The sequence below is a fragment of the Mandrillus leucophaeus genome, unplaced genomic scaffold (genome assembly GCF_000951045.1).
Source record: "Mandrillus leucophaeus isolate KB7577 unplaced genomic scaffold, Mleu.le_1.0 Scaffold137, whole genome shotgun sequence".
NCBI classification, from domain to species: Eukaryota; Metazoa; Chordata; class Mammalia; order Primates; family Cercopithecidae; genus Mandrillus; species Mandrillus leucophaeus.
Window position 1 is genome coordinate 1,373,229 of NW_012101332.1, and position 9,980 is coordinate 1,383,208.

The 9,980-nt window shown below is 51.8% G+C and overlaps 2 protein-coding genes across 2 annotated transcripts in view; one reads left to right on the plus strand and one right to left on the minus strand.

Moving 5' to 3' along the window:
- MAP4K1 (mitogen-activated protein kinase kinase kinase kinase 1) overlaps nucleotides 1-3,317 on the minus strand; it is a 38,384-nt gene extending 35,067 nt beyond the window's left edge. Inside the window, exons 1-4 of the mRNA XM_011973402.1 lie at nucleotides 2,925-3,317; nucleotides 2,696-2,753; nucleotides 2,485-2,575; nucleotides 1,318-1,382 (exon numbers count right to left, since the gene is read on the minus strand). Coding sequence (XP_011828792.1) covers nucleotides 1,318-1,382; nucleotides 2,485-2,575; nucleotides 2,696-2,753; nucleotides 2,925-3,023 — 313 coding nt within the window. The 5' untranslated portion in view covers nucleotides 3,024-3,317. The remainder of the gene's footprint in view (nucleotides 1-1,317; nucleotides 1,383-2,484; nucleotides 2,576-2,695; nucleotides 2,754-2,924) is intronic.
- An 898-nt stretch (nucleotides 3,318-4,215) lies between these two features.
- Nucleotides 4,216-9,980, plus strand: part of EIF3K (eukaryotic translation initiation factor 3, subunit K) — a 29,882-nt gene continuing 24,117 nt past the window's right edge. Inside the window, exons 1-3 of the mRNA XM_011973403.1 lie at nucleotides 4,216-4,469; nucleotides 5,481-5,579; nucleotides 8,366-8,486. Of these exons, the coding sequence (XP_011828793.1) occupies nucleotides 4,411-4,469; nucleotides 5,481-5,579; nucleotides 8,366-8,486 (279 nt within the window). The 5' untranslated portion in view covers nucleotides 4,216-4,410. The remainder of the gene's footprint in view (nucleotides 4,470-5,480; nucleotides 5,580-8,365; nucleotides 8,487-9,980) is intronic.

The window sequence follows — 9,980 nt, forward strand, 5'->3', positions numbered from 1 at the left end:
AAAAAAAAAAAAAAAAAAAAGAAAAAGAAAAAGAAAAGAAAGAAAGAAAAAGAAAAAATAAAGAAAGAAAGTAAGCAAGATAAGTAGAATATGATGTAGTTCCTCAGATGCTGAAAGACAATAGGAAGAAACATACAGCAAGAAAGGGGCGCGTAGGAGGGGCTATGACATTTCACAGAGGTGGTCAGTCAGGGCTGCTCTCTGAAGGTGACAGCAGGTGAAGACGTGAGGGCTCCCACTCTGAGTGGGACCAGCCACAGCAAGTGCAGGGTCCCAGGTGGGACAGTTCCTGGTGGGTCTGGAAAGCAGCAAAGGCGGTGGGGTGGAGTGGAGGGGGAGGAGGAAAGTGGGAGGAGGTGAGGTCGGCCAGCCTGGAGTGGACCCTGATGAGGAGTCTGGGCTTCTCCTCCGAGAGAAATGGAAGCTGTAGGAGGGCTCTGACAGGGGCGTGATATAACTTTGCAAAATAAGGAAAGGCACAGAGACACAGAGACAGAGAGAGACAGAGAGAGACAGAGAAACGGGGGCAGATCACACATGAGACATACGGAAGGAACAGGATTGAAAAAACCAAAAAAAATGAGACAAAGACAGAGGTCAGAGGCCAAAATGTGGGGAGACAGATTTAGAGAGAGACCCAGAGGATGACGAGGGAAGAACAACACACAGGCGGAAAGACAGAGAGACAGAGAGAGGCCGTCAGACATTAGGTCTTACAGACCAGCTGTGGGATTCACTTCCTTTCTGTGGACCTCAGTTTCCCTGAGGACTTCTCAATGAAGTCCTTCCTTTTCTAACATTTGAGGTCTAGGGTTGGAAGGAATCAGAGGTTTTCTGCCTTCCAGATTCAAGTGATTCTCCTGCCTCAGCCTCCCAAGTAGCTGGAATTACAGGCATCTGCCACCACGTCTGGCTAATTTTTTGTATTTTCAGTAGCGGCGGGGTTTCACCATGTTGGCCAAGCTGGTCTTGAACTCCTGACCTCAGGTGATCCACCTACCTCAGCCTCCCAAAGTGCTGGGATTACAGGCATGAGCCACCGCACCAGGCCCAGCAGTTATATTTTTTAAAATAATAAAATAAAATAAAATTAAATTAAATTAAATTTTAAAAAGCCAGGTACGGTGGCTCAAGCCTGTAATCTCAGCACTTCAGCAACTGAAGGCAAGAGGATCAGCTCAGCCCAGGAGTTTGAAATATGGCCCAGAAAGACAGTTCCTGTGAGATACACACACAGAGACGGAAGAGGTGAATTCGGGTCGGGGTTGGGGGGTGGGGGTGGGAGGGTTGCCTGGGTCCCCTTGTGCTTTCTCTAACCTTGGTAGATGTCCTGGAGAGAACCAGCCCCACAGAATTCCATGCAGATCCAGAGTTTCTGCAACCTGCAGTGTTTCAAGAGTAAGAATAATAATAGCAGTAATACATTATTATTTGCAGGAAAGTCCCTGGTTTGCTTCTGTCTTGTTCTAGATCAGTAAGAACTTTAATGTAACAGCTCTCATCACTCCATCTCTCCTTGTCTACCAGAGTGAGGTGGTTTCATTCCCGTTTCACAGACAAGGAAGTTAAGGCTCAGAGAGGAAATGTGAGTTCCGGGGCAAGTCAACTCAAACCTAGACCTTTGGGCGGGACCCCTCTGCCGTCCCACGCCAACCTAGGAGGTAGGGCAGAGATCTCACGGGTTGTGGAGATTTGGAGGGGACAGAGGGGCCCAGGGTATCTGTTCCGGGGAGCAGAGGTCAGTATTGGGACATCTGGAATATTAATTTGGGGATCAGGGAATTTAGAAGTTTATATTAAAGGAACAGAGAGTGGAACTGGGGGAGCCAGAGGGCAGAATGATGAGAGCTTCGTTTCTAGGGAGTTGATTTCAAATTCAGTTACTATGAAGGGATCAGTTTGGGGTACTCTTGATCAGAAATGGGAATTCTGGATTGGAGATTAGATTAGAGGCTGCTCTGGTCAGAAAAGTGGGACTTAGGAGTGAGGATCAGGGTAGGGTTAGCCCAGTCAAAAATGGGGGTCCAGGATGGGAGGTCGGGTTATGGTGAGAAATGGAAGTTCAAGGTTAGAACTCAGGGTGCCAAGGCCAGGCACGGTGGCTCACACCTGTAATCCCAGCACTTTGGGAGGCCAAGGCCAATGGATCACAAGGTCAGGAGTTCAAGACCAGCCTGGCCAAGATGGTGAAACCCCATCTCTACTAAAAATATAAAAATTAGCTGGGTGGGGTGGTGGACGCCTGTAATTCCAGCTACTCGGGGGTCTGAGGCAGAGAATTGCTTGAACACGGGAGGCAGAGGTTGCAGTGAGCCGAGATCATGCCACTGCGCTCCAGTCTGGCAACAGAACAAGACTCCATCTCAAAAAAAAAGAAATAAAAAGAAATAAAATAAAAAAAGAAATGAGGGTACCCCCATCAAGAAATGGGGGCTCTGGGTTAGGGGCTGGGCTGGGTGCCAGAGTGGGTCTGAGGTTCATCACCAGAGATAACTCCCATGGTAGGCCACGATGTTGGCGTGCCGGCAAGTTTTCAATATGAGGATTTCCTTCTGAAGGGTGGAGACATCATCATCTGTGAGGAGGGTGGGAGAGAAAGGCAGCTTGCATGGAGAGAGCTAGGAGGGAGGTGATCCCAGTGTCCCAGGAGGCGAAGGTGGGGATGTGGGGAAGGAGCTCCGGGTTCCCTCCTCACCAGGCTCCATCTTCACCATCTTCAGTGCCACCAGGTCCCCTGTCGCCTTGTCTCGAGCCTTGCAAAGGGGAAGTCGGCAGTCAGGCAGGCTCCATTTGCCAGAGTCCCCCCTCAGCATCCCTGAGTCAAGGTCAAGGACTGGGACCCCCTCTTGCAGCCTCCTCCCTACCGAGGCCTTGCCTTAAAGGCCACTAGTTTGAGGGTGTTGGGGACAGAGGGGCTTTCTCACCTTAAAGACTTCCCCATATGTGCCGCCACCCAGTCTCTGCAGCAGGTCGTAGTGGTCCCGGGGGTCTCTATTGAAAATGTCCGGATCCACGAGGTCCATCCCTGGGGGCCGGAGCTGGGCCTGCGCCCAGGGGCCAGCAGGGCCTCAGGGCTCAAGTTCTGGCACCTCCCTCTGTCCCCAGAAGCCCTGCACCCGCCTTGCCTCCGCGGGCTGTGGCCTCCCTCCTCCCCACTCTCGCTTCCTGCCCCAGCTGCACTGCACGGCTGTGCAAAGGGCTCCACCCCCTGTCCCCTGGGCGCTGAGAGCCTCTGAGGGGCAGCTTGTCTTGGGACCCAAGGGACCATCCTCAACCTCCAAGGCCCAGGGCTGGATGTAAATGTGATGCAAATGATCTTAATGGTAACTGGATTGGAGGGGGGTGCCTTAGAACCCCCGCCCCCGTCTCCTAGGTAGTGTCTAAACCTCTACTGGGTGCTTGAAGGTTTGGCCACAACCCGAAGGCGGCAAGTCTGCACAGGGATGACTACGCAGTGTACATGCCTGTTCACCTGTCACATACATGCACTTGGGTTACCTCCTCTGCACTGCGCGGGCATGTAGACGTGTAGATGTGCATCTACCTAGATACCTGTGTGCACAGTACACACGTGGAGGTACCCAGCGCATATACCTCCACATACATGGCACATAACTGCATTTTCTACGCTTGCAGTGTACAAAACCTATACATGATACATAATTGATGGCAGTACAGATGGGACCCTCGCCCTCAGCTCCAAGACCAGAACCTAATGGAGACCGGGCGCGATCCGGTGAAGTCCAGGAGCCCTCACCCCAGCCCCTGCCCGGCAGAGCACAATAGCTTTGTGGGACCCTCTTCCTGGAGCTGGGGACCAAGGGCCTAGACTTGAAACTGGATCCTGGGCGCTCAGAATCCTGCACCATGCGCCCAGGCCTGAGGCGAGAGGGACCTCAGAGAACATCTCCCTCGGGACTTGGCCAATGCCTAAACGGAGGGCTGCTGCGTGCATTCCCGCACAGCTCCGGGGACTTATGGCCGCGTGCAATACAACGCCCGCGCACGCCGCCAGAGCTCCGACTGCTTCCCAATGAGTTCGCGCGCGCACGCTCCCGCGCCCCCGGCACTGGAACTGGGTCTGTGAGGCCCGGGAAAAGCTTAGCCCCGCCCCTCGCCAAGAGAGGCGCCTGCGCATTGGGATACAGTAAGCTTTTTCTCACGCTGTCCATCCAGCTTGAGTGAAGCGAATGCGCACGCGCTAATTGCCCCTGCGAGGAAGAAGTCACGTGGCAGCCGGAAAGCGTGGCGGCTGCTGCGAGAGCCTGTCCCTTCACCGCCCCCAGGGAGCTGGAGCGACAACAATGACGTCGTTTCCGTTTCCACCACCTCTTCCTTTTCCCGTCCTCGCGGACGCCGTGCCGGGTCGGTGTTAGTCTCCGGCCCTGGTTGTGGAAAGCGACAGAAGTCATGGCGATGTTTGAACAGATGAGAGCTAACGTGGGCAAGTTGCTCAAGGGTATCGACAGGTCTGAGCCCGGTCGGAGGGAGCGCTCTGGCCATGCGGGGCGGAGGGGAGGGTTTTCAGGAGGCAGCAGGGGGTGGTCAGGGTCCTGGGCTTGCCGCGGGGTGGGGTTTCTCTATCCTCCTGGAGGAGGAGATGCTTAAAGAAACGCCACTGAGCTGGGGGCGGTGACTCACGCCTGTGATCTCAGCACTTTGGGAGGCCGAGGCAGGCGGGTCGCCTGAGCCCAAGAGTTAGAGACCAGCCTGAGCAACAGTCATACCCCGTCTCTAAAAGAAAGAAAGAAAGAAACAGCCCTGCAAAGGCCTAGAAGCGAAAGAATCTTGGTACCGCGCAGTCTCTTCGTGAATTGCCTTAAGGTTTCCTTCTCTGCCCTGCCTCCTTTGAGTGCCTCTGAGTCTCTCCCTTCTCTGCTCCTTACGTCATTCATTCACATGTTTATTGAAATAAAGTGTCAGTGCTAGGCAATGCTGGGAACCACAGGCGAATCAGACAGCGGCAGATCATGCCTTCACGGTCTGAGTTCCCATTCCATGAGGGAGACAAACCTGACATCAGACAGTGATATCCGGGAGAGGTTAGAACCGAAATGGGGGAAGCAAAGGCTAGAGTGTTCAGACGGACATGGGGGAAGTAGGCATCCAGGTAGGTAGGAGAGGATGGGGCTGGATCAGGGTGGAGGCCTGAGCAGGGGAGGAAGGGGTGAGTAACAGAGATGTTCAGGAGGCCAGATGCACAAGCCGCAGTGACTGACTGGCTTAGAGGTTGGGGAGGTATCCTAGGCAAGACCCAGGGCTCCAATGGAGTATAGAGCTTAGGTGAGAAGTCTGGGATATGAAAAAGTTTTATTAGAGATTATACTGGACATAATTCACTACCTGGATAGATCAAGTGACCAGTGCCAGATTTAGAGGGGAAGGGTGGGAGGGGCAGGTTACAGTTGCCCCTGCGACTGTAAAGTGACTGGCCTCAGCTTCTGTCTCCTGTCTGCTCACCTATCTTGATTCTCCTTTAGGTACAATCCTGAGAACCTGGCCACCCTGGAGCGCTATGTGGAGACGCAGGCCAAGGAAAATGCCTATGATCTGGAAGCCAACCTGGCTGTCCTGAAGCTGTAAGTGTATGGCTGTCTGTCTGCACTCCCATTTCAGCAGCTAGCAGGGTGCCACTCCCAGTACAGGGCAAGGGGGTGGCTGGTGGTATCCTGCATGATGCAACATCTCTTGGTGTGCAAGACTAGGAAGCCAAGGAAGTTGGGACAGGAGGAGGGATGGTTTCTGAAAAATCAATTGCCAGGCGCAGTCACTCACACCTGTAATCCCAGCACTTTGGGAGGATGAGGTGAGTGGATCACCAGAGGTAGGGAGTTTGAGACCAGCCTGGCCAACATAGAGAAACCCCATCTCTGCTAAAAAATACAAAATTAGCCGGCCGTGGTGGCACATGCCTGTAATCCCAACTACTTGGGAGGCTGAGGCAGGAGAATCGCTTAAACCCAGGATGCGGAGATTGCAGTGAGCCAAGGTGGCACCATTGCACTCCAGCCTGGGCAACAAGAGCGAAACTCCATCTCAAAAATAAATTAATAATAAAAAGTCAATGAGGGTGGCTGCAGGGGCTCATGCCTGTAATCCCAGCACTTTGGGAGGCTGAGGCGAGATACTCACTTGAACCAAAGAGTTCGAGACCAGCCATGGCAACATAGCAAGACCCAACTCTATACAAAAATTTAAAAATTGGCCAGGCGCGGTGGCTCACGCCTGTACTTTGGGAGGCCGAGGTGGATGAATCACGAGGGTAGGAGATCAAGACCATCCTGGCTAGCACAGTGAAACCCCATGTCTACGGAAAAAAAAAATACAAAAGATTAGCCAGGCGTGGTGGCGGGGCGCCTGTAGTCCCAGCTACTTGGGATGCTGAGGCAGGAGAATGGCATGAACCCAGAAGGGTTGCAGTGAGCCGAGATCACACCCCTGCATTCCAGCCTGAGCTACACAGTGAGACTCCGTCTCAAAAAAAAAACCCATTGTTTTAGTTAATGTAGTGGTGTGTGGCTGTAGTTCCAGCTACTTGAGAGGCTGAGGTGGGAGGATTGCTTAAGCCTGGGGGATCGAGGGTGCAGTGAGCCATGATCGTGCCACTGCACTCCAGCCTGGGGGACAGAGTGAGACCCTTCGTTTTCTCAAAAAAATAAATAAATAAAATAAATAAGAATTACCAATCTGGGTGACATGGCACAGCCCTGTCTCTACAGAAAATTAGCTGGGCACAGTGGCACACAGCTGTAGTCCCAGCTACTCGGGAGGTTGAGGCAGGAGAATTGCTTGAACCTGGGAGGCAGAGGTTGCAGTGAGCCAAGATCATGCCACTGTACTCCAGCCTGGGCAACAGAGTGAGACCCTGTCTCAAAAATAAAGAATAATTACAGAACACATGTACAGGCAAATACATTAAGCAAACATGTAGTTTAACAAATCATTATAAATGAAAGCCTACATAATCGCCATTTATGTTGCAAAAGTGTTGCTAGCGCCACAGGCCTTTTGCCCCATATGCTCTGTGCCAGCCAACTCCCCTGCTCCCCCCTATTCTCATGGCCTGGCTTTATGTGATGGTTTACCATACATGCATCCATCTGAATCAGCTCAGCTCAGGTTTCCCTGCTTTGAACTTGATATAGATGGAGTAGATACAGCACAAACTCTTCTGCATCTGCCATTTGCTACTCATCACTGGGTTTGTGAGATCCATCCAGTTTTGTGTGTTTGTTTGTTTGTTTGATGTGGCTCCAGTTTGTTTTCATGGATGTATACCTCTTCAGTGTGTCACTTGTGTGACTGTCCTAATGATCTCTTCTGGCTCTTGATGGACGTATGGGTTCTTCCTACCTCCACTTTTTTTTTTTTTTTTTTTTTTTTTTGAGACAGGATCTTCTGTTGCCCAGGCTGTAGTACAGTGGCACAGTCATGGCTCACTGCAGCCTCAGCCTTCTGGACTCAAGCTATCCTCCCGCCTCAGCCTCCTGAATAGCTGGGACTACAGGCACCACCGTGCCCAGTTAATTTTACTTGGGTGCTTTCTTGCTTGCTTTCTTTTTTTCCTTTTTCTTTTCTTTTCTTTTCTTTTCTTTTTTGAGACAGAATCTCACCTAGTTGCCCAGGCTGGAGTGCCTTGATGTGATCTCATGATCTCAGCTCACTGCATCCTTTGTCTCCCATGTTCATGCAATCCTCCTGCCTCAGCCTCCTAAGTAGCTGTGACTAGAGGTATGCGCCACTATGCCCAGCTAATTTTTGTATTTTTAGTAGAGACGGGGCTTTGCCATGTTGGCCAGGCTAGTCTTGAACTCCTGACCTCAGGTGATCTGCTCATCTCGGCCTCCCAAAGTACTGGGATTACAGGCTTGAGCCACCCACCCACCCCCAACCCCCACCTTCTGTTGTCCTCTTTTGCAAGGGAGGAAACTGACAGCCCCTCAGTTTCCTTTCTCTACTCTTTAGCCTTTCAGTGCCTCTTAATCTCTCTCTTGTCTGCTCCTCATGTCATAAATAAGCAGTCCAGGGTCACTCAGCGGGAAGTTTAAACCAAGGCAGTCTGGCTCTGGTTCCTTAGCCACTACTCCAGACCGCTGCTGCTGTTCTCATTTGTTTGTGAATCACTTAGCAGTGTCTGCCCCACTGGGTGGTTGTGAGCATTAACTGTCTCTGTTCACAGAGGAGGAAAGTAGGCTCAGGGAGGTGAAGGTTATACAGCCGGGAAGCATTGGGATTGGGATTGGAACCCAGGCGTGTCCAATTCCCAAACTCCAGAATAAAGCAGTGGACAGCCTGCCTGGCACCTGGAGAGGGTTGGGGACTTGGAGGTGCCACATGTGGCCATGTCTCTTGTTCTCTTTCTTAGGTACCAGTTCAACCCAGCCTTCTTTCAGACCACGGTCACCGCCCAGATCCTGCTGAAGGCCCTCACCAACCTGCCGCACACAGATTTCACCCTATGCAAGTGCATGATCGACCAGGCACATGTATCCTTCCAGCACTGGGGCCAGGGCCTGTGTGGGAAGGGGCCAGAGTCAAAGTGCATGAATTCCGGGGGAGATGGTCTGCGGGTGCATCCACAAACACCAAGTGCCTGCTCTGGCCCAGCATGGCAGGGTGCTGGACCGTGCTGGGACACTGTGTGACTGAGACAGGCCTGGGCCCTGTCTTCACGAAGTTGTCACAGTCCAGTGAGGAGGCAGACAGTGATAGACTGGAGTGGTCAGGGTTGGGTTAGAAGAGCCACAGCAGCCGGACACAGTGACTCACACCTCTAATCCCAGCACTTTGAGAGATTACGGTGGGTGGATCACCTGAGGTCAGGAGTTCGAGACCAGCCTGGCCAACATGGCGAAACCCCATTTCTACTAAAAATACAAAAACTTAGCCGGGCACGGTGGCACACACCTATAGTCCCAGCTACTTGGGAGACTGAGGCAGGAGGATCACTTGAACCCGGGAGGTGGAGGTTGCAGTGAGCCAAGATCGTGCTGCTGCACTCCACCCTGGGTGACACAGTGTCTCAAAAAAAAAAAAAAAAAAAAGAACTAGAGCAGGCACCTGACCATTTGGGTGGGGGAATATGTGGACATGAACACAGCCATCTGTATTTACATTTCTATAGAACAATGTCTGGAAAGGTGGAAAAGTACCCAAGAATTGCAAATGACTGTTAACCTCCTAGGAAGGATGGCTGTGAGACAAGGGAGGGAAGACCTATTTTGCCACTGTTCACTCTTTTGTATTTTTAACTAGAAAATGTTTAAACTAGGGCCTCCTGGAGGAGGGAACATCTAAAACATAAGGAGGTAGGTGAAGGGGTAGGCAAAGGTGATCCAGGCAGAGAGCACACTCATGGGCTAAAGGAAGCAAAGCTCGGTGCTGTCTTTCAGAAATAGTAAAGGAAGCTTGACATAGGTGGTTTTTTTGTGTTTGTTTGTTTGTTTGAGACGGAACCTTGCTCTGTCACCCAGGCTGGAGGGCAGTGGCATGATCTCGGCTTACTGCAACCTCCACCTCCCAGGTTCAAGCTATTCTGCCTCAGCCTCCCGAGCAGCTGGGAAGACAGGTGCATGCCACCGTGCCCGGATAATTTTTGTGTTTTTAGTAGAGACGGGTTTTGCTATGTTGGCCAGGCTGCTGTCAAACTCCTGACCTCAGGTGATCTGCCCGCCTCAACGTCCCAAAGTGCTGGGATTACAGGTGTAAGCCACCGTGCCCAGCCTTTAGGTTTTATTTTATTAGTAGTAATAGTAGATTTTTTTGTTGTTAATATTTTCTTTTTTTTTTTTTTTATTTTCCGAGACGGAGTCTCGCTCTATCGCCCAGGCAGGAGTGCAGTGGCTGGATCTCAGCTCACTGCAAGCTCCGCCTCCCAGGTTTACGCCATTCTCCTGCCTCAGCCTCCTGAGTAGCTGGGACTACAGGCGCCCGCCACCTCACCCGGCTGGTTTTTTCTATTTTTTAGTAGAGAAAGGGTT